Below are 24623 nucleotides of genomic sequence, written 5' to 3' on the forward strand. Positions count from 1 at the left end.
GTGAATAAATTGTGCTAAAACAGCCACTAATTTAGATCAATCTTTCTCCCTTTTTTCTAGCAGAACATTGCCAGGGTAGGGTGGACTTGGTGAAAGAGAGTGGACCTGAACTACAGCAGTCCTGACTATAGACACGGAAATCCTCCTGCCTCATCCTCTGCCTGTAGGACGACGTGTTTCTCGCTGACACACAGTGTTTCACAAACAGAGCGGAGTTTCTATGACGATGCACCACTATAAATGTGGCATAAGTTAAAGTCTGCTTAGACATTGTCCTTCAGCGTTACAATGCAACCTAACTGAAATACTGAATGGTTTTAACTTGCAAGGACAATTGATGGCACTTGTAGGTAAAGAAAAGTTATATACATGCGTTTCCACCCACCTTTAGTGCAAATTGAAATGGGTTAACAGCTCCCTGGTCTGGTGCTATACTGCTCTCTGCGACGCAGACATTCCTCAGAGTTGCACATTTAAGAAGTGTACACAGGAAACGATCAGAGTGGGGATTGAATGAATCCCTCTACTACTCACAGTGAATAGCTTACGAGCGGGTTTGAGCAGCTTCAGAGGAGCAGCCTGAAGTCTGTCTCTCAAAACCAACACACACAAAAAAGAGTTTTTACTACCTACCTCCTAGTTCTTTTTACTACCTACCTCCTAGTTCTGCAAACACGTTCAACACGTAAACTGAAACTGATGCAGGTTGTGTTAACTTGAAAAAGGGATACTTCAGCTCTTTATTGGAAAGATTTGTTGTACAAATTTCACCACCACTAAGATACACAATAAAAATACAAAACACAGATCACAGACTGAATCTCAGTATCAACAATTAATAAATACAATTAGATACTTTTATATTAGCCTAATATTTTTACACTGTCACCAGATAGACAATAAAAGTACAAGATACAGAACACTTAGATACCATTAGAGGGGTATTATTGCTTACGTTAGCAAGCAGCAAATAAGGGCACAGGATCTCGAACTGAAGAGAACTACTTCCTATCACCAGTGGCATTAAGAGAAAACACTGCATTTCACAAAGCACTGCTTTTTGTGTCTAGTGTGTAGAATCAAGAGCAGCATATATCAGACCAATAACCACTATTTTTAATAGTATAGAACTTTAAAGGACTTACCTTACAAATGGTTCCTATCTACTCTATAAATATGCATTTAGTGAAGAAATGAACACTTGCTATCTATACAGTATTTTACCTGACCACACTGGAACTACGATGGTATTTTTTTTCTCCTAGCAAGATAATGTTATGAGTACCAGAATTATCATTTATGAATCCACACCTAAAAGGCTATATCCTTCCCTAAACGGCACACATGCAGTCCAGTGCTCTTCAGCTATTCCTGCAGACTGGGAAGAAGTTTATCATCCATAACATTTTTCATCCTTAATCGCTCACACAAAGAATTGCACTTACACGACCTTTCTTTCAGAAGCACGACTGTCAACTAGAAGATGGACTTTCAATGCATCGTTATTACTGTGAATAATTTAAAAGAAAGGCACCGCAGAGATGCCCCAGAGTTGCATATTTTAGTCTTTCATGATTTCTCAAATTTCTTTAGTAACTCTGACTCAGAACACATGCTGCATCTAAAGAGAATGTTGACAACAGCTAAGGCTTGATAAGAGGACAGGTTATAGCCAATGATCCCAAAAAATCCCAAAAGATTTGAGAAAAAAAGTCTCAAAAAGATCAAAGGAATCTAAAGCCACACTTCAACTCCTGGTTACTCACAAAGCCTTTTGCTATTCATCAAATTGCTTTTAAAGTAGTGCATCAAAGATTAGAAGAAGCAAAAATTGGCAGAATTCAAACCTTGCCATCACTCATTATATTTTCTCCTGACTACTTAATATTAAAATACTTCGCAGATTCTAGCTGCATACTAATACTGATATTAAACTGTTACTACTAAAATGATATGAATGATACAATAAATGCCTGCAAAGAACTATTTTATTCATACTCTTCCAAATGCCTTATTGTAACAGCTCACAGTAGGGGGATGTGTCTCAGAGGAGCTGCCTGGTCCGTCTGATGGGAGTAGCAGAGCGATTAGGTCCCCGCGTGCTGCTCTTCAGGAGGCTGCCCCAGCCCCAGCCCAGCGGGCGCCCGGCTGCTTTCCTTGGCCGTGCTCTGCTCGGCACCCTCGTTCCCCGCTCCTGCCTATGGAGCCCGGGGTAACTAAAGCAGAGCTCTGGCTCGCTGGCAAGTTTTACTAAGCCCGCTGCACCCAGCGCCCAGCCCCTGCTCCTCTGCACCCGCCGTTCACTCGGGATTGCTCTAGCAGCCTTGCATCTGCTTTTAGACATTCTGGAAAAAGGCAAAATGCAACAGGAACGCTCCTACAGAAGCAGTATCTTCCCCTCCTTGACACTACAACTTTACTAAATTACTCCTTTGCCACCTGGAAATCTGTACCAAAACCCAACAGCTCTCCAGATTGTTCACTGTCCCTGGCAAGCAGTTCTCCACTTGGACTGGTTTCACGACAGCAGTGTTGGACTGCACATCTCCACACACTTGGTTTCTTTAAAGACCTGAGATGAAGTTACGGGGGGAAAAGAGGTTGGCTTGAAGCACTGAGCACAATCATGTTAGACTGAAGCTAATTGAAAACGGTTCTCTAACTGACAAACAAGAAAAATGCCACTAAAAGCACCAGAGAGATACGAAATCCCTGTACACTGCACCTCTAGCCATAGGAAATAATATTTTTTAAAAACTACCAAAAAAAAGTTTTCTTCATATTCCACATTTTGTTACACGAAAAAATAAGTAAATTATGAGTATGTACCTCAATCGGAGTCTGAGAACAGAGTAACAGGAGCTCAGTTTGTCCATTCCTAAGTTACCTGGTAAAATCCTGTATGGCTTTTAGTCTTTTACCTGCAAAGTGGATATAATATTCAAATTTATCTTAATATTAGCCTGAAATAAACCAAAAATAAAAACATAAAAAAACACCCACAACCTGAACTTCTGTGGAAACTTCCCCCCACTCTAAAAAAATTGGCTGTTCTAAAACAGAATCTTTCTTTAAATATTGCTCCATAGACTCAGGCAGGTCCTGCTTTCTGCATTTTTAAAGACCGTTCCCTACCGGTGTCTATTCACACGAACCAACTGGTTGGCTTTCACTAGTGGATGTGACTAGATACTTATGTGTGCAGGTGGTTGGGTGGCTGTGGCATTGCTTAAAGTGGCACCACCAGCAAGTTTTATTGAAACAACTACATTTGTTAATTCCTAGGTCTATTTACACATGATTGGAGCTTTGCGGGGGGATTGTAATACACGCGGTTCTGAAATGCCCACCTTTTGTTCACTTTCTGATGATGCCAGTTCTATTTTGGGAATGTCTGGTTTGGGTATCTAAGGGGGGACACAAGGGAGATGGTTAAATTTGACAGCATTGATGTAGGTATGACTCTGGTATACAATTACTTTGTCTTCGCATCAAAAACTCGCTCTCCCTGTACACGTTATGAGCAGCCAGCCTCCACCACGGGAAGTGTCTTACCAACGACCTCGTGCTACTGCGGCCTCGGACAGGCAAGGACAGACTTGATGCTTCTACACGGGAAGGCTCATGAGCCAAGAGCGGCGTGCGAAACTTTGGTTTGAACCTGGCTCCTCGTCGCCTCTTCCCATTACAGAAGCGCAGATGAGGAAATGCAGACGCTCGTTTCCCCAGGGATTTGAACTGTTCATCTTCCAGCCCCCAGAAGATGGGGGAGAAACCCTGCACCTTGTAGATGTTTTGCGCTGCAGAACCCAAACTAAGAGGAGCGTTGTACTCCCTGGGGTCGCTTTGTCCATAGACTGATGACATGGTGCTCCCTGGTGACTTGTTCTTCACTGTTAGGCCATTACTCAGATTCACACTCTTTGGTATGCCAGGACTAAACACTTGAATTGGTGGCAAATATTTGGCACTCTTGGGTTCACTTGCTTCTGTGTTTGTCAGGTCTAAATAGGCTTGATCATCAATCGGGTTAATACTGGACCCTATGCTTAGGCTAGTTCTATCAGTAAAAGAATCCACTCGTCCTTCATACCCTAGATCTGCAGGTGCTGAGCACTGGTGTTGCGGCCAGGGCCGTTTGCAGTCTCCGTGGTTTTCCTTATCTTCCCCATTGTCTTCTTGCCCACCTTGAAAAGAATTCTCTGTCCAGTCCGACTCCTCACTAACATTGACTGCTGCATTCATGTCCCTGAGAAATACCACAATGACAGTAATGTTGTCGCTGGAACCAGCGTCCCGAGCGGATGCCACTAATTTATGTGCTACCATGCTGCTGTCCCCATTATTCTCCTTTAAATGGTCAGCCACCACTTTCACCGCCTCATCAGGATTGACTGTGTCATAGAAGCCATCGCAGGCTAAAATGAGGTAGTCTTCAGAGCCATCTAGCACAGTGGAGGCAGAGTCTGCATCCCCACAGATATATGGCTTGTGCTCAGCATCCCCTGGGAAAGACAGAACACAAAGATACGCAAGACTTTGGCTTTGCAGTTGCAGCATCTGGGAGCCCTTTTATTAACAAAACACAGAGCCACTTCCCCAGGCCAAAGACATTATTTGGAGCAGCCCCTCAAAATGGAGCAAAAAGATAGAGGTCATGCTTCACCATTCCATCGTCAGCTGTATTTCAATTTTTGATCAGTAGAAAGTCAAAGTTTCAATTAAAAGGAAAAACAACCATGAGGAAAGAATTAAAGCTTGTTCTTACCAATAGCTCTGGAGACTGACAGGCTCCCGTTCACCCTCCAGGCTCCAAACCAGACCACACAGCCACCAAGTGCCTCGATGCGCTTCTTCTCATCCTGAACAGCAAGGCAATACAAGAGTTGGACAGACCGCTCAGTGCTGCCACCGTGTTCTGAACACTTAAATATCTGGGGTTTACACAGCACAGCATCATGGGCCCTGCAAGCCCCGTCAATGAGAAAAGGCATTTGCACACAAATTCCTGATCTAATCCATGATGATCTGATCTGACCCAACCAGAATAATTAGAGCATGCTTGGCCACTCCAAGAGACAAGGACAAGCCAGTGCTCAGTGTCCAAGAGCCCTGTAGAAAGCTGACACGAGCCAACTTCAGTGGTAAATAGTACCCAGGTGTAGTTAAAACAGGCGGTTCTCACCTCTCTGTCCGGTTTGTGGGGTTTCATCAGCTCCACTGCTTGGCCTCTTCTCACCAGCATAACCTGGGAGTCCCCAAGCCAAGCCACGTGTAACATATTTCCTCGGATGAAAGTCACTACCCCAGTGGTTCCACAACGCAGACTCTGGAGGGAAGGGGGAGAGAAACACCTACAGTTTTAAATAAGCAAATAACTGTTCTAAAGCATTTTCCTACTTAACTCAAGATCAGAACATGCTGACACGCAGGCTGTATATGTATACAGGCTGTTCCAGGCAGCAGACAGGCAGCATTTTTCTTACAGTTATAACTGTTCAGTAACAGCCACTTAGCACTAGCCTCACTAACCGCAAGTCATTGATTTTGTCCTGTAATTTTCCTTGAACTGGAATCCCACTTTCAGATGCTGGGCTGTGCTTGTGAGCTGCTGTAATAGTGTTTTAGGTGGTTTTTACAATTTACAAATTAATATTTTGGAGGTCAAGCCCTCTTCCCTTCCTCCCCAGAGAGCTCGTTCACCTCTCTGGCTGCCTTCTGGACAAAGCGCTCGTCCGTCACGCGGAAGGCTCGGCACAGGGCCTCCGCCGGGTCCTGCTGAAACATCTCCTGATGGACCAGGTTCACGTGGAGATGGATGGAAGCGTAGATGGCAGCATCCACTCCCCCATGACCATCAAATACTGCAAAGTAAGCTTGCTCTTCTTGGTCCTGTCAAAGAAAACACATTGAGAAAATAAGTAAGATAGAAAGATATATAAGCAATTAATTTTCTTCAGAACTTTTGAACTTGAGATTTCTAGTGTCCTCTGTGAATGTTCAGCATGTAGCATTAAACTGCACTGAAAAGTAGAACCTCCCCTGGAAAAACCAACTACTCAGGGCACCTTTGCTTGCATCAACAGGAGACACGCACTCAAATTCCCACTTTCCTGCAGATGAATTCTACCTGCAAACTACAAAAAATGCCTGCAAGAATTACCCGTGTAGCTCTCTCAATGCTCCCTATGTCCTATTTGTTATCCTTCCATTACTCAACTCAAATAGAAAGTGCCATTCCCATCAAATTGTGCAGCAGTTTTTGTGACTGCAGAAGTCATGTAAAAGGGACATCCAATATGGTTTGCCTGAAGTCTACACCAAGATTGGAATCTCCTACTCATAAAATACTAGTGCAGTTAAAATACCAAGTCAGCTACTCTTTGCTTTCATTCTTTCTAAAATCTAATCCATATCATCTTAGATATCTATTTTTAAAATATCTCTATGCATCCTCTCAGCAGATCTCAGCAGGTAATTAAATGTGATTACATTCACAAATCAAGTACAGCAAAATCACTCATCTTTGATTTAATTTTCTCAGCTTCCCCTTAGCTGTTCAAACAGAGAAACAATGCTCCAGTACCAAGAGACATAACTTAGGTGCCTATTCATACATACAACACACCAACCTTCTGTCAGTGCCAAATCAACCTTGACAGCCATCTCAAAGACTAGAATATTTATACATTGTAATTTCTAAGTAATGGGCTCCAATACAAATTGGAAGGAAGAGAGGTGACAATTGACAGGCGAAGGAAACATCTGCCTCTCTGCATTAATGTGGTTTAAAGGCAAGAATTTGGGTAGAGCACAGAAAATGGCTATTAAACTAGCAGGATATAATAAGGAATCAATTATATAGCAATCTGATTCCAGTGGTAACATTCTTACCCTTCTCTTCTGTTTGTCATTCCTCAGTGCCCACAGTTTTATTCCCGAAGGAAGAACAAGCACGAGTGTTTGAACGATGGCCACATAAAGAAAGTAACAGACCTAAGTCTGGCCCTCATTCCACCAGACTTCTACTGCTGCCAGTTGCTCCTGTGAACTTAGCCATCATCTTCTTTTTTTTTTTTTTTTCCCCCTGCCCCTCCCTTTCCTTACTCCTGCTTTGGCTTCTTCCTCTGAAGCAAAAGGGCAGAAGGGCAGTACAAACCCACCCCTGCAGGCAATAAACTGTAAGCTGAACCACTTCCTCATTTCCCTAGGCAACTCCCTTCTACAGCTGGACATCTTCAGCCACACAGCGGATCCTGCCTTGCTTTATCACATGGTAACATAATGCGCCAGTTGCCTCTCCCTACAGCAGGGCTGCACTTGCTGTAGGATAGCAGATAAGTTCTTCAGCCACTGCATTAAGAACATACATCAGGATGGGGCAAATACAAACTTTGTTTAGCTAGATGGCATATCATCAGACATCTATCCTCTATAACCTACATAAAAACTGCATGCTATATTGCACCTATAGTCAGAGAATGCCAACTGAACTAACTTAAAACCAGGTTTGTCTCCTGTCAGTCAGTCCTTCTTAGACCCATCACAGGTACAGTTGTCATTTTCACAGAAAGTCTATCTTGCCTGAGAACAGCAAACTGCATTTATCTTCCATAAAAACTCTTTTTACCTCGAGGTTGAAGAGCATGTTGAAGTCTGGAATGCAGACGTGCTTGTCTTCCATCTTCCTGCGCATGTTTTTGATGGCATGGATGGATGTCTCGTAGTAGCGGTGGGGCTTCCACTGGAGTGGAAAGTCTTTCACCCAGTTACTGCAGATCTCATGGAGTTTGCTGAAAACTAAGCGGGCTAGCTTCACTGTCTCAATCTCTGGGGAGGACAAAAACACACAAAGAAAAGGCTAAGAGTACCTAAGTGATTAAGTGAGAGGTTTTTTTCTCTTGCATACATTATAAAGGTGAAATAAAATCATTTTAGCCAAGCAATCGAGATGGATGGCAGCAGGGAAATTCCAGATTCTGAAACATGAGAAGAGGAGGACAAACTCACCATGAACAGTATTAATCAGTGAGCAGCTCATTGTCAATTTAACTCAAGTATTCCCCTGTGCCTTTGGGGAACTCATTTGCAGCTTCACTAAAAAATGAAAAGCAAGTATGTTACCCTCAGGATTTGATCCCCAGGATAGCTCCATAGCAAGTGGTGCAGCCAGACCACAAAAGCTCTGAGAGAGACTTCATCATGGAATATTGTGTCACATACAAAATGCACATGGAAACAATAATCCACTACAATGATGCAGTGTTTTTTAGACCAGTCTACCTGTTCATCACACTGCAAACACCTCACTCTTAAACTGAGGTACGAAAGTGGCAAATAAGATACGAAAATTAACAATGTTACCCTGAAAGTATTTCAGCACTCTGCATTTCAAGTGTGCACTTTCAGGTACCTTCTAAGTTTCTTGCTTTTATTTCCAGATTCCTGAAGTGACTGAGTGTCAAAGAAATCAGAATGAGCAAATGAGAAATCTATAGAGGTCTTAAGTTTAAGGAAATTCTGAATCATTACTCTTGAAAAACAATATTTTTAAAATGTGAAAACTCAGGCACTTGACAATCACTCTGAAGTTTAAGGAAGGAAAAGATTCCTAGGAATAGGTATTTAGCAGAGCTGGGAGCATAAGTGGTTCAAGTCTGGTCTGTAAGATCAGCCAGTAAGCATGAAAAGATACATGTATAATTAAAAGAAGTCCTAGCTCCTTAATCATACAGCTTTAAGAACAAGTGCTGGAAATCGGATAATTGGGTCATGTAACCAGCAGCACAGTGAGGTGAACCAATTCTCCTGCAATGCCTTTGCTGCTCTTATTAGCGCTCACAGAAATCTCTCTGCTGGATTATATATTTAGGAACAGAAAATACAAAGCCTGAAACATCTAAATTATATTTTCCAGAAGGGAACCCCACAGAATTCCTCCTCCATTTTTCCTAAGAAGCATATTTAAAAGGAAAAGGCATTCTAATAGGCATATTCCGAAGGGAAACGCATACATTTCCATGTCACGTGGCTGTTACGATTCAGAGCGTCACTCTGAAGGAAGAATGAAGTGAACCCATTCGTCGTGCTGAGATACTAAATAACCTTCCCCTGCAGGGAATATGCGTAGTGTCAGCATCATCAATAATTGTTGCTCAAGATTAAAACAGGAGAAAGGCCCGCAACAGTCAAACCACCCCCTCACAGCTGTAAATTACTCATCAATCGTTAATGCTGCAGCACTGAGCCAGAGCTGAGTCAGCTGTCACTGTGGTTGTGTCATGGAGAATTTCATTTCCCTCCTGCTGTTCCTTCAGTGCTGCTCTAAAATCCCCAGCACTGGAAGCAATGCTTAATTGTGCCACGGCTAGTGGGAAATCCAGTTTAGGCAGTATTGTTGCTGAAGATGGTTGACTTCTAGAGCAAAATTGGTGTGGGGAGGATACCAGTAACCGGCTGGATATTTTAGATATCTCCAGCAAATAACACAGCCCACCCTCCTTCAGAAGTACCTCTGCAAGCGCAGTCCCCAGCTGAATACCTTCCTTGACTGAAAACACCCTTAACTCCTAACCCAACCTTTCAAAAACAAAATCAAAAGTCTTTCAGTTGTCTTTGAAGCTTCTACTTCTACCGCAACATACTGCATCTGGAGTCCCATATTTTTAGCTACTCTAGCTTGTATGCACATCAGTCTATGCTTGCTTCCTTGTATTACAAATTTAAATATCTTTAAATGGAAATTTCTGAAGGTTTTATTTTCTTTTCCTTCCCTTTTTTTTTTTTTTGAACTCATTAAATATTCTGTGTGGAGGCTTAGTCAACATTTCCTTGGAGACTGTCAAATATTTATGTAAGTCTCAGAGATCTCAATTTGAAATTAATGAAGGCTGCTCAGCCAGAACAATGACAAATCTATTCTGTTTACCTGCTCAGCGGGAGGAGGCAGCAATACATACTGAAAGGGAGCCCAAAGCATGTTCTGCTTTCTCTTAGGTCTGCAAAGGCCTCTCAGAATACACTAGAACCTCCTTCTTTAAAGAGTCAGACTTACATCTTTTACGTATTTCCAGAATCTTTTTTTTTTTCCCTCCAAGAAGAGTCATGAACACAGTGCTTTAGTGATTATGTATTTTCCAGATGGAATGACAGAATTCATGTAAATACATTCAAGGAATATTGCTGTTCATCATAAAGAGCAACCCAAAGATTTGCAAGGCTGTTTAGCCACCAGAATCCCCAAATGATTTAGGATGCATGGCTTTGTCCTGGATGATGGAAAAATCTTGTTAGCCAAGAGAAATAAATGGAGAAAAGAAAATTTCCTTTTAAGCACAAAACATCTTTATAAGGGATAACATTATCATCACTGATACTATTAAAAAGATTAAAAGCCCTGATAAAAACTCTTATGACTGAAATTATTCAGAATTTAATTCTCTCTTCCCACCTACATTTGTCTTTGCTGTAAGGATGAAGGAGGACAACTGGTGTTTGTGGTCCTGCTGCTTGCTGGCATAGTTTAAAGTCCTTATAAAGGAAATCAGGGTCACCAGATACAGCCCTAGGCCTTATGGAAATGTACTTAAAAGTAAAGAGTTACTTTCACCTGGTCTTAAGGAACAAAACTCATTAAAAAGACTTGAGAACAACGCAAAAAAAGTATTTTAAAATAACTATGAAACAGAATTCCATGGTAAAAGCTGGAACTAAACGAAGATTCAAAAATCAGAAAGCTTTGACTTTGAAAGAAATTAGCCATTAGATCTATCTAGATCAGTGGTGAATTTTCCAATGATCTTTATAGACTACAACAGGACATTCAATTTCAAAAGGAGCCATGTAAGCCACATAGCTAGCTGGTAGCAGAAACTAATTTGGGAACAATCTAGGTTTCTAATAGGCATATTCCGAAGGGAAACGCATACATTTCCACGTCACGTGGCTGTTACGATTCAGAGCGTCACTCTGAAGGAAGAATGAAGTGAACCCATTCGTCGTGCTGAGATACTAAATAACCTTCCCCTGCAGGGAATATGCAGGGTAGATGGATTTCTGCAGTCAATTTTGACCTTAAAATCTATGAATTATCTGCAAAATATACATATCATACGGTCTGGTATAGTGTGTAAATGAAAGATCCACACCACACAAAATTGCATGTTACTATGCACAGAGGTACTTACGTATGATCCCATCTGCATTGTCCACATGCTTTGGTAAGTAATGTACAGATAGATCACTCTGAAGGACTTCATCTGAAGTTGCTCTAGCTAAAGCAGCAGCCAAAAATGAAGGACAATTACTGAAAAACAAGAAAACAAAAAGAAAAGCATAAGAGGATATTTTCATCTGATTTAAGAAGGCAACTTGCAATTAGGGTAATACATAAAACTCTCCTATAAATAAATTTGAATATGAATTTTGTCCAAGACTTGCAAAATTTTGATTCTTATTTGTTAGATAATGCTGCAGTTCTGCATGCAGGACTTATCACGTGGATTTTAGTAGCCTCACTTCAGTTTTTTTTCCTGTCTTTTAGGTTTTAATGCTCCATTTCGTATCCTTTCTGTGTTTTTTAAAACCAAGACTTGAACACACCTCCAGAGCTTATCATGCAATACTTGCCTAGCACATATTTTCTCCATGTAAATTATCCACTTATCTCAAATCTGTCCAGTTTCTTATGTTTTCTTTAGAAACCTGATTTGAAGTTTTAAGGCTAAAGAAGCCCTTGCTTTTCAAAGTTTCCAAATCCTGCCAAGGGACACTGAGGAAAGGTAATGTAAAGCCATGGAGGTACAAAGTTGTTGTGCATCAAGTTAAAAGTGAATTAAGCTCCCTTATGAATGATCTCTTTCAAAGTAAAGTGGCTTTAACACACTGTAGCTTAATTAAGCTTGATATCTCCTAAGATTAATTAATCTATAGCAAACCAAGGCCACCTTACATGTACATGTTGTCATTCAAGAGAAGCTTAATGTACTTTAATTTGTGCATAGCTTCATATTTTCTGTCTGTCTGCCTTAACTTAACACTGAGGTTAGCAAGGAGGTTACCAAGGCATGCCCAACCAGGCCCAGAATGGATGGACATCTATGCACAAAACCGCCCTTGTCAGACTTCATACTGAAGCCCGAGAAGCATGTGGTGAGAGTCATTTTTATTCACATTTGGTACGCTGCCCAGGACAGATAACTGCAGTCCTAGGCTGACCCGTGCACCGTCACTTCAGCAGCAAACACTGAATTCGGGAAAAAAACTTCAGTTAGATTTATAGTACTCGGTGTTTTATTGAAAAAGCCATTTTGCCACAATGTTTTCCAGATACTAAATAACAAATGCTGTTACAAACAGTAGGGTTATGCAACTGATTTAGAAAATGTACACAAAATAGGTCTTCCAACTTTCATTATTTACTCTTCAGTATATCTGTGAATTGCCTAAACACAGCAATAGGAATAAATACATCATCATGAGGCAAGTCCTGACCCTCACGGTTTTGCAGAAAGGCACTCGTTTCTGCTCTTGCAGCGTCAGGAGGAATATTTCCTCACTCGTGCCAAAATCCGCTGTGCGAGCGCTGGCTGTTCCAGCACAACAGCAGACCTCTGATGCTATTTACAGACAGCAATACTTGGTGGCAAGAGTAAGGAGTAAGAACGTAACACATAGGGCCCTCCTTTACTTGTAGTGCACGTGGAAGGTGATTTCCTATCTAGTCTTCTCTGTCCCGATTTAGCTCACAAAGAACAGGTTTTCCTTTCTATTATTAGCTCCAATACTCCAGCGCAGTGGTGTTGGTTACTGTTGATGCTACATACAATTTCTGTGCTACAACAAAAGCAAGAGCTTGTTATACCTGGAATATAATAATTATGTCAACAGAGCTAGCAACTCTGTAAGATTTGCATTCTGGAGAAATGCATAGAGTTTTTGTTAATGTCCAACCCACTGGGCAAAGCAGGAACCTAAGAGTTAAGTCAAAACAGTAGTTAACAGCAGACACAGGACCTAAAAGGCACAGGAAAATATTCCCCAGCACCGGGAGCCTCTTCCTGGGGTAGGAAGGCCCCATCTGTGAAAACAAGGCACACCCTGTCATGAGCATTCACACTGGAAATTTTAGATTTTACTATTTTAACCTTAGTGACAGATCAGAAAATTGGAAGGTGCATTTACAGTGTAGGAAGCCAGAGCATTTCCCCAGTCACCCAGCGCTATTTACATGTCTCTACAGACTACTTAGGCGATGCTAGCAGTTTTGCACAGGGTCTCTTTATCTAACCAAAGCATGTATTTCCATTACAATACTAAACCTACACAAAAAGCCAGTAAAGATGTTATTAGATAAATTAGAGGGTTTTAAGTACATCCTTCCTGATTCTTTGGCAGAGTGGGTGTGTTTTGAACACCCACAGTTGCAATGCAGCAATCCTGGGATAACTCGGCTAAGGTAATAAATCAAGCATAGAAGTGGGCAGTTTCCATCAGTTAAGGTTGAGGGGAAAAAAAAAAAAAAAAAGAAAAAAGCCTGAAGTGGGCTTAACTCAGCCCACATATTATTGTTACCAGCTTAACACACAACTCTTCTCTTGCTGATAGCATTAGAGTGATGAAGACTTTCCAAACATTTTCTCTCAGCTTTTCCTCTGTTTTCTAAACTCAATATAGGATTTCCCACTACAAAGAGAAGGCAGATTTAAAATTTTCATTACATTGAAGTTCATCATGGGGGTTTCGGTGAGTTACCAGTTTTGATGGAAAAGACAGAGAAAATAAATCAGATGGAGGCTTTCCTTTTATGTCTGGCCATTCTTTGTCCTAATAATAACAGCTGCCTGCCAAAGAATTAATTGCCCTTGACATTTGTTCATCACAAAGCTTCTTATGCAGCCTTTACAGGACTGTGCAATGTAAGCAGTGAAGTGACCAGTTGCAGACAGATGACTTCCTGATTAGCATAACACAAAATTCATTTCTCTTGCTTCTCCCCTGAGAGGACTTTAGTTCAATTACTTTTACCTTTCGATAACAAGGGGTAGCAGACTGCACAGGAGTTTATCATTTCTTTTAAAGAGGATGAAGTTTTGAAGTCAAACTGCTGCCAGAACACTTATTTCATTACTGTTATGCTAAGGAGAATGAAGAATTGCATCCAGTCGCTTTGTTTTTATCCCCAAAATGAACATGCAGGTAAGAACCTACAGCACCTTGCAAAACAACACAGAGCCATGCTCAAAGGGTAAAATACTTTTGTACAAGTAGTTCTCTACTGTCCTCATATCATCTTTTACAAGAAACAAAGTGACAGACAGATTTGCAGGGACACAGGAGGTGTGTGCTGTTCTGCAGCTGGCAGAAGGAAGAATTACCTGTTTGCTGGCTGAAAATAAATTCTGCCACATTCTAGAAGTTATTAGTCATTAAGTTGTGACAAATAGATATTGGGAGGGCATGATCTTGTTTAGCAGAATGCTGAGAGTTGGAATGTCTATTCATAGCCATGCCACTAATTCAGCAGTTGACCTTGGACAAGTCACTACATCGCTCAGTCCTTCAATTCCTCATCTACAAACAAGGGATGATAATGTCATTTCCTGGGGAAGGAGGAGAAGGGCTGTGGGAGGCTTAATGCAATGTTCACAAAAGACTTGAAGATTTCTAGATAAGAGCACAACCAAAGAGCAAAACAGCAGGATAGCGGCAGATGGTTTCAATCTATACCTGCTTTATGGAGCATTCATACTATTTCCTTGCTCCGTCTTGTCTGTTCTTGCATGATGCCAGATTCCAAGCAGAACACAAGGCAGACAAGAGCTCTAGACAGGCGGATCTCAACGGACGCATGCAGCTTATGTACGTCAGAACAACTGCTTGAAGTAAACATATTTTTAGAAAAGTGAAAGCTTCTCAAAGGGGAATAAACATGAGAGATCAAGTCTTAAAATTCAGTAACGCTTGTGTTCTTAGAGCACTAGAGCACCACTGCTGATTAAAAGTGTAGAAAAATGATGATACTGGCCCATTACTGCCACTGGCGAAACCACACAATTAAGTGTTATCAGTGGTAAGCAGACTTAGACTATCCTGGTTCAGTGTAATTGATGTGGCACCACTAACTCAAAAAAACGTAACATCACAACAGGAATATCACAAAACATGTAATGTTCCTATTATCTCAAGGGTCCCCTAACCACAGAACATGGTTGTTCAAGTTAGAGTGAAACATGATTTGAATAGAAATGCTGTTCAGGCTTCTGAAACACAAAACGAATCCACAAGAAAACAGTATAAAGCACTGGATACAGTCAAATACAGGAGCATAAGAGCAAGAATAAGACCTAAAAGCAGCTAGTGCAGCGCAGCCCCAAAAGAGCTATAATTCAGTGTGTTAGTAAAAGGCTTTACAGGGATGACAAGCTAACTGCAGCCCTCCAAAACACATCGCGCTAGTGATGCGGCTTGATGAACACTCCCGTGTTAACGTGACCTGCTGTAAGCTCTCTTCAGAAAACAAATTTTGTAAGAATTCGATAAAAAGAAATAATGCTCATTTGTCCCCAGCCTGTCCCAAGGCCTCATGAGATGTTTTCCAGACGGAGCTTCTGTAGCACAACCTAGAAGCTCTTCGAACGAGTCTTTAAACTCTGCATCATTGAAAGACCCCGTGTGGTGAACTGCAGCAACAAGCAGCAAGGAAGTCATTCGGGCAGATCCTTTTGTGTTTACTCATCCCTCTTTGTGCTTCCGCGGCCATCTGGGAGGACAGGACACCAACTAAGGATTTTCTGTTTCTCTTACTTCTTTGAGTCAGACAGGATTCAGAGGAGGACTCAAAAAGGAATATTTTGTTTAGCAGACCTTATACCCTGAAACGATTACTCCTGCATCCTCTAATTATGCCAAGAAAATGTTCTTTCCAGCTCGTGTCACTGCAGGTTACCCTCTCCATACTCACAATGTGCAGCTATCCTGGGTGCACATCAGTCTGCTCTCACCTACGCTGTTTTGTCATTTCTCACAGCTGGTGAAAATTTTGATGTTATTTAAAGGCTGGCCATGGTGGACAAATGGAGTGCGGCTTTCCTGACCCGCGGTGACACCCTGCACCAGATTTGAACCGCTTCACTGAGTTAGTTAAAAAAGAACGTTATATATAAATATACACACCTTTTAAAAAGATTGTGTAACCAAAGCTCCTTGAGAAGTCATTTGAGCTGGCAGTGTTGAGACAGTAAAGATGCTTGATAAATCTGTTTCAGGGAGCTGAAAATGTTCTACACCAGGAAGCTGCTATCTATAGGCTTTCCAGAGACAGCTGCCTGGTCAGATTCAAAATGAATCTGTCCTTGTGATGGTATTTGTAAGGAACACGCACACAGTACACAACCATTACAAGAAACACTCCATTTCTCATGTGCTCCCAGTGCCCATATTATATATAGACAGTGCAGACTTCTTTACAAGGTATTTAGCCTTTCACACTGTACTCACTGCAATACTCTAGAGATTACATCAAAGAATGATGAAGTTTATATGAATGTTATCCTGCAGGAAAGTATATCTTAACTAGAATTTAAAAAAAAAAGAGAGATGCACTGCTCATTAGATAATATCTTTGACAAATGGATAGGTATGAACTGAAATAGGTATGAATGGAGAACTCAGGGAAATTGTGTTTGGTGGTGAGATGGGAAACATTTGTGAAAAGACAGAACAGAATCTGTTGGCACTGATTCCAGTAAGGGTTCAGGTGATATGCTCATCATCTGTCATTTCTTTTGGTAGGATATGATAAGCAAGGAAGTAAAGAAAGAGCTGTGCTGTACGGCACATCAAACTGTCTAATTAAAAAGAAAAAAAAGTCGGGGCAGAGAGCCAGATTAAAATACTGGCACAATGCTGAAAAATAAATAAAGGACGCTCGTGAAAGCAGGTGTGCAAGAGCAAGCGTATAAATTCTTTTGTCTGACCGCTTGGAAGTCCCAGCTGCAAAGGGATATCCCAGCTCATTTCTGCAGTGAGCTGAAGTGGAAGGCAGCTGAAATCTCCAGCCTTCGGGCCCGGCCGCAGCTGGCACTAGATTTATCAATGGATGCCAAGCCTCAGCTCATGCTGCTCGGCAGCTACGCTCACGCACACGCGCACACACTCGTGCACACACGCGCACACGCTTCGGAACCCATGTAGCTCGGAACTCGCAGCACACGGTCGCAAGCCTCTCCCTCACTAGGAGTTAGGCCAAGCTGGAGCAGCGATGCCGCCGGAGCAGGGAGAGCGAGCGCCGGGCGCTGCCGCCGTGCTCTGCCCCTCGACTCTCCTCTCCAGCACCACCAGCCACCCCTGGCCCCGCCGGCTGTGGCACCATCTGCTCCCTGCCTGGAGCAGCCCGCGCGGGGCCGAGCAGACATGAGCTACGTGCGCTGGCCCCGCGGCGCGGCTGGACAAGCCACCAGGATAAGCGCTCCCGTCCCTGCCTTTACCGCAGAGCGGCCGGTCCTGCCCAGACTGCCATCAGTTTCCAGAAAACGCACAGGCATTGGGGGCTTTCAGACTGGAACTCATCTTTCAAACCTGACTAAAACAGGCCAGCAAGGCTACGTTTGTTCATGGTGGGGACTGGACAAATGAATGTGCAATCACAAGAGTCCTGTTCCCTTGCAAACCAGACTCTGAAATGAACTTTTCAGAATGCCGTTATTAAAATTTTATCTTATGATACAAATCATTAAAGGAAGCCCTTGACTTTTAACACACCATCCTCAGCACACGAATTAGAGTGAGATCTCTAATCTCTGTGACAAGACAATGCCATGAAGGCTATTGTGTAAAAACGTCTAAAAATGAATGTTTTAAAATCATAGATGGTTATCAAAAATAGATGGTTAATGACTACAAACCTTAATTTAAAGATTTAAGATTTAATGTCTGATGATTATAGATGAGTCCCTCTGAAGGGATGACTACGCAAGAAAACCAAAGCACATAAAACAGCTCCTACCAAACTACTTATTTGAATAGATTACCTGTCTATTACCTTTGCACCCTATTTCTGCGATTCCTCTGACTCATTCTCACAATATGGCAGTTATGAGGTTAGGAGGTTTTTTTCAATCTCTGCAGAGCTGACGTTACCTGTGCATTAAAGCTGCCATTTAAAATAACAAGAGAGATCTACCATACCATGAAGAGCTCTTAAAAAGGAACAAGATGTATCGTTTCCGCTTTCAGCTCCTTGAAATTTCAAGAAGTGAAATCACCTAGAGGTGATTGCATTGTTCTTCACTACATCAAAGAGTTCAAAATACAAAGTCAGCTGTTGAAAACCATATTCTAGGACAGGAGAGCTTTAGAGACCTATTTTATCATCTGTTATGAAAAGAAACTAAGAATGTGAAGGAATGCAAAAACAGACTTTTTGTTATAGAAAGAAAGACCAGAATCCATGATTTTCAGCTGCAACACAGACTGTATCCATATACCAATCTCCTCCTCTCTAGACCAAAACTTTTCTGTCTGAGCAGCAAGGTTGTGAGGGATTAGACAGTCTTTGATCAAGTTTTAGTTACAGTTACAGGATGCATTTTACATAACTATAGAAATATTGTTACAAAATTACAAAAGTGTGGAGAGTCCCATATTTGACTGGCATTTATTACAGTGCTTAGACCATTAGTGCTCAGCCATGCAGGAGTGATCTTATAGTCACATAAGCTATGTTTCTTCTATCATTAGACAAAATCAATTTGCTGGAATCACCCATAAATATGACTTTTAGCATTTTAGATGAAGTTAAACTGAGATAAAATGTCCTTCTGTTTTCTTTTGTTGCCATTTAACACAGATTATTTTATTCACATGCTGCATTCTCTGCTCAAACACAAATATCTAATAATTGAGTGACATGCATATATTTTATCCAATCATTTTTGATTAGTATTCCAAAAGCCCATCAGAGCCTATTTAGCACAGCAGTACTTGGGGCAGTAATGAAGACTGCATCTACGATTCCATGCATGCTTATCCAGAGAAACATGTTTCTTAACTGGAAATGCAATGTCAACAACAATCTTCTCATAGCAAGTCTCTCTGCTAGACTGGGGCCTATTTAAAAGCTCTACAGGATGTCAAAAATTTCATTGATTTTCCTCTCTTTGGCACAATTCGAAAGTTAGCATAATTCAATATCTTTCTACTAGCTCCATTAGCAAAGAAAGGAATCCATGTTTCAATCTATGCTGCCTTATTGGAGAAAGTAATTTAATTTTACATCTGAAAGTGTGCCAACATCAGCATAAAACCATAAACAATATACATAAAATTTAATTTACAAATTTTGTGTTTTGTCAGGCTGGAATAAGATGCCTTCTAAAATCAATGACAGCATGTCAGCATTCACTCCAAATTTTTTATAATATGCTTTTTATTTTAGAGTTTTATGTCCAAGCTGGAGTTTTTGTTGATTTACCCCTTAATGATAAAATACTAATGAAACACTATCTAGAAAAATTCATGTTGCAGGAGACTTTGTTACAGCAGTCAAGCTTTGCCCCTAAAAGTTTAGCCATATCATTTACTTACCACTGACTGTACAAATTCAATGTGCTCAGAAACAAAAGTTCAGGACGAATCAGTGAGTGCAGAGCATCTATTTTATTTCTGATCAAACTAACATGCCTTAGTCCTCTGATTACTAGTCATAAAGAAAAAAAAAACACATAGTACTGTGTTATAGTTTATGACCTGTTTTTGAACAAATGAAACCAAACACTACACTGAGGCACATACTGCTCTCTTCATTAATATCTCTACTGATGATCATCAGGACATTAAATAATTGTAGAAAGATTCTTTAAAAAAGGATAAAGACAATGAATTTACTGTGCCCGTTCAAATGAACAGTTTTCAGTAACATCACACGAGTGAAATCTGCAGAGCTCTTCCCCAAATAATCGTGCTCTACTGTAATATTTGTTTTATCTAAAGTATAAAAAATAAAGGCTGCAGGCTAGGATTTTCAAGTGACAGTTGTTTAACTTCTTTTCAACTCACTGCAGAAGTTTCAAACACAAAAAACCACCCCCCAGAAGATTTATGACCACTGAGTCAGCAGAGAACATTCCCTCCCTCTTCCCTCGCACGAAACGCAGCCCATCACACAAATGGCTTGGCTGTTTATGCCAGATGCAAGATTAGATAATTAGTCACCTGAGTCCTGGATGTCAGCTCCATTGTGATACAAAATTTATTCCAAATGCACCATTTATAATCAGTTGCCTTGCAGGAGCGCTCTACTGTTCTGCAGTAATACATCTGACACGCACAGCCAAATATCTGCCGCTCAGCTGTAGCAGATTCTACTTCAGATTTAGCAATATCCTGCCTGATCCGAGCCTGTCCTGAGCCTTACTCTTTTTTTTTTTTTTTGTCTGTAATGGGAATAATGATATTGACCTTTGGAAAGCAATTTCAAAATTAATAATGAACAATGCCAAGAAGAGCTGGATATTATTAATTAACCCAAAACCAGGAGCGAAGAACTGCAGTTCAGTTACCAGCTCTGAACACTAAAAAACACCATTGCTGTTTTGCCCTTTCTCTTGAGCGTGACATGCAAAATAATCAAATTTAAAAGCAAATATGAAATGCATACACAGCATATTTTACAATAGTTTTTACAAATAAACATATAACGAAAAACATATTCCAACATTATACACTAGGGCAAACTAAAGATATATATGGGAACCTCAAATTTAAAATTACTGATGTTGTTTCACATAGAGCAAGACGCTGGAGGGGGGAAAGGGGCTCCAAGATCAGCATGTGTGCTCTGTTATAGGAATAAACCTCTGCCTACTTCAGAAGGTCATATCATAACTCCTATTGTCACTTGTCCTTTGCAGAAGTGCAAAGATTATTGGCATTAGAGTTTGGGGGTTTTCTTCAAAGAATAATCAAAATGTTTTAGGCACTCTGTTTCATGCTTAAATCCCAAATGCACTCTATTCTACTAAGCTGCATAGTTATTTCAATCATTCTTAATAAATAACAGTTTCCAGCAGTAGTTAAGCCAAGAGAACTGAATTATTTATAGGGTTGGAGAACAGAAAGACAAATAAAATACATTAGGGCTTTCAGTTGTTCTTTCCTGAAAGACACAGTGGCAGCTTTTAGACATTCCCCCACAGGTTGGTGCTGTAAAACATTCTGTTTCCAATCTTTGTCTAAAAAAATTCTGAGCCTGCTATTACCCACCTTCAGGAATCACAGTTATGAAAAGCAATCAGCAGATCTCCTCCCAAGTATAGCACATTATTTTTAAAAATTGGCATAGAATTGGATTTCCATGGGTCAAATTGGAACTACTGTTTAGCATTATTAACCAATATTTAGACATTTAGCATGACTGTATGTCTTCTAGTTAATGATCTAGAAGTAAGTCATAGTGTTAAACTCCTTAAATTTTTCCTTTTCCCTTACCTATATTTCCTCCTGCCTTGTGGTAGGAAAAAAGAGAGATATCTGTTCTCTTCACTTTACAGTGACAAATCTAGCTTCACGCTAAGACTGGAATAGGAAATCCCATGTCCCATCTCTCCTCTATGCCTATTAAAGAGATCCCCTCACAAAACATTGAAAACACGAAAAACAACAGGGAGAGAAGCTATCTTGACAATATTGACAAAGTACATCAGGTTGTAGTTGAGATTAGGTTCTTTGTGGCCTAAAAGCAGGATGCATCCACAAATATCCGTCTTGAATGACCGATGGGATAACATGCTTCTGCCTACCTATTTACAGGTGCAAATTTAGGGAACATCTGACTTTCCCTCTAGGTGCTGATATAGGGAATGGCACCAATGTGAAATCCATAATCGATCACAAAGGGAACAGTGCCCACAAATGATGACATCTACACTCTAATGCTGCAGTAGTTATAGCAACACAGGCTTAAACCAAACAGCTTTCCTTTTATATTTCACCTTTCACTTTGTATATGGAGCTATTTACAGTAAGAAATAATGAAAATTGTACCATCTCTGGGGATTAAAAAGAAGGGGGAAAAAAAGAAAAAGAAAACCTGTAGAGGTTAAGGGAAAAAGAAAAAAAGAAAAAGAAGGAAAAAGAAACAGTTTTAGCTCCTATCCAGGTATAGGGGTATCAAGGCATCTAACACTCCCTCATTTGTTAGATTGTAAGAAAGAGCCATAACACAAAAACTGTCCAGCAAGTTCAAGGAACCTGAGTCTTTTTGTTGCTCTTTGCTCCCCATTCCTTGGCTTCTTTTTCCAACTCCTCCGGTCCAGAGACTTACTTAAAATTTCCATTATGATTTTACTGATTCCACTGATATGGAATATTCCATATGCCACATGAGTGACCAAGCTCAGAAGAAAAAGAACAGGGCTTTTGCTTTGGGTAAAGCAGGTCCAGAGCCTGCATAACATGCAGCTTGCCTGCAGTATGCAGCTATATATAGCTCTTTCTGCGCACAAAGGCTATATGGATTGATTCTCAAACAAGTCTGCAGTGTGCTGTAGAGTCTCTGAAAGGTACAGTGAATTATTTAAAACTTGGAAAACATGTTCTAAAATTATTTCCAGCACAATTTAAAAACAAATCTATATATATACTCCAATCACTGTTATAAGGTCAAATGAAAATAAGAGCTGTCACCTTTTATAACTGGTAATGACATTACAAAGTAAATCTCCTAAGATTAAAGAAACTGTTTTTCTACCATGGACTTTTCAACACAAATTCTACACCTAGTCTTTCGCCATAAATTGCAGCTCTGTTTCTGTACAGAACTCAATCTTTTTTTTTTTTTTTTAAATCTTGCTTGCTGCATTTTACTTTGCATGAGCGATGCTGAATTAATCCTTTCATTTGTCCCACATCAGAAGTAATGTTGCTGCCCCAACCCGTTACAGTTAATGTAAGAATAACATGACATCATCTTTCTCCCTCAGAGATACAAAAGAAAATTGGTATCTTCTCTCACAAGTTTATTATTGAACAGGTGACCATTTCAGCAGGCAGGCAAGCTCTAAATGCAAGAAAAAAAAATTGTTATGTAATACCTCAAGCAACGAGGCAGCATGCAATAGCCTATAGACAACACAAGCCTGAGCAGAATCAAAAGAGAAACATGTGATGAAAACCAGTGTCATAGTTTTGCCTTGGCCTAGTGCCTGGGCTTATGTCCATTTCACATAAAGTTAATCATAAAGTGGAATATGGAATCACATAGGGTATGTGTAAAAGTTTTGATTTTATTTTTATGGAAGATAAACAATTGCAAACGAAACACGTTATCTGGAGGTTAATTCAGAATCCGGCAAAAACATAGTCTGATCAGAAGGTACCTTCCTCAAACACAACAGAGCTTGTTTGAAGCTGCGTGTAGATAATACGCGAGTGGGGACTGACTCACCGCAGCCATGAGTAGGCTCAAAGCTTCTTCAAATGGAGCAGTGGCTCTGTTATAATCAGCAGTTAAGAGAGGTTCTTAAGAGTCACACTATCAATTACAATGGTAATACATATTCAGGAAGTGACTGATGCACAGGCAGAATATGAAATCAAAACATTCATAAAAAACAGGGAGCTTCTGGAGAGAAATGATTATATTGTCTAAAGTGCTGGCCAGGTAAAATTCCCCATATTTATCAAATCAGCAACCGGCCTTGTTCTATTTGCAGCTAATGCATTTCTGGCTACCAATTACCCATAGAATTAAGGGTCTTTTTCAATCCAAAAAAGCCAGGTATATATCCTCTCCTCATACAGCATACATTAGAGTAATTGGGACAAACATACCTCATTTCCTAAAGCATCGCTAATACAGACAGTTAATGTTAGCACAGGGCAACAGAGCCACAAGCACAACCTAACCAAGGAGTCTATTGAGGCTATTTTCCAAGCCCTGACAAAGTTGCTAACCATAATCATCCACACAAAGAGAAAGAAAACACAAGGGACCTATTATCAGCCTTGTTAGCCATAATGCAGGCAAATAAAGAAGCCCACAAAGCAATATTTGGCATGTAAAACAAAGGAAGAACAGCAGGAAAAGATAACATTTTCCAGTTGCATCATCAGCAATAAAGCTAAATCACATTTTTATTTTACTAGAAAAAGCTAAACCAACATACAGGTGAAATCTTATCAGCTGGTTATGATGAAAATGCAGCCACCATTTAACCAAAGATCCTTTAATTGACTCTTCAGAATTGCCTTTTGTTTAAAGTTATGAAAATTATGTACTTTCTATTCAGAAGTGGGACAAAACCCAAACTTTTTCTTAGAGAAATAAGATGAGGAGGAAAAGGGGAAGCAGAGAGAAAATTTAGGCAGACCATAACAAGAGGCATGTGAATACTAAGAGTGCTAACCACCAGCAAGCACCAGGAAAAAAAGATTTGTATTCTGAATCCATACTGAAAAACAATGAATTATCTTTTCTTAGCATTGGTTGTAGAAGATTGCTAATATATTGCAGACAAGTCTATTAAAAGCAGAGCCAGAGAGCTTTCAAAGGAAACTAGAGGTGGCACACCAGGGCTTTCTAATGATGCATGGCATCAACAGGAAAGACACAACTGCGATCAACA

The 24623-nt window shown here is 40.5% G+C and overlaps 1 protein-coding gene across 1 annotated transcript; it reads right to left on the reverse strand.

Annotated features, from left to right (window-relative positions):
- Nucleotides 1-2450: 2450 nt before the first annotated feature.
- Nucleotides 2451-11347, reverse strand: LOC148595967 (protein phosphatase 1E-like). Its single transcript, XM_088536262.1, has 6 exons — nt 11187-11347; nt 7631-7830; nt 5704-5892; nt 5186-5329; nt 4769-4862; nt 2451-4505 (listed from the first exon to the last, which is right to left on the reverse strand). Exons 2-6 carry the CDS (start codon nt 7694-7696, stop codon nt 3433-3435), a joined length of 1566 nt encoding a protein of 521 aa, XP_088392388.1. The 5' UTR covers nt 7697-7830; nt 11187-11347; the 3' UTR covers nt 2451-3432.
- Between the last annotated feature and the right edge of the window lie 13276 nt (nt 11348-24623).

This window comes from Tinamus guttatus, unplaced genomic scaffold, assembly GCF_059628265.1.
Source record: "Tinamus guttatus ecotype Peru unplaced genomic scaffold, ASM5962826v1 Tinamus_guttatus_pri_ptg000043l, whole genome shotgun sequence".
In the NCBI taxonomy this organism is placed as follows: Eukaryota; Metazoa; Chordata; class Aves; order Tinamiformes; family Tinamidae; genus Tinamus; species Tinamus guttatus.

Coding starts and splice junctions, on each gene's coding strand:
- LOC148595967 (XM_088536262.1), bottom strand. CDS start 7,696: ATGCGCAGGAAGATGGAAGACAAGCACGTCTGCATTCCAGACTTCAAC. Junction 5,893..7,630: donor ACATGCTCTTCAACCTCGAG/GTAAAAAGAGTT, acceptor TTTCTTTGACAG/GACCAAGAAGAGCAAGCTTA. Junction 4,506..4,768: donor GTCAGTCTCCAGAGCTATTG/GTAAGAACAAGC, acceptor TGTCTTTCCCAG/GGGATGCTGAGCACAAGCCA.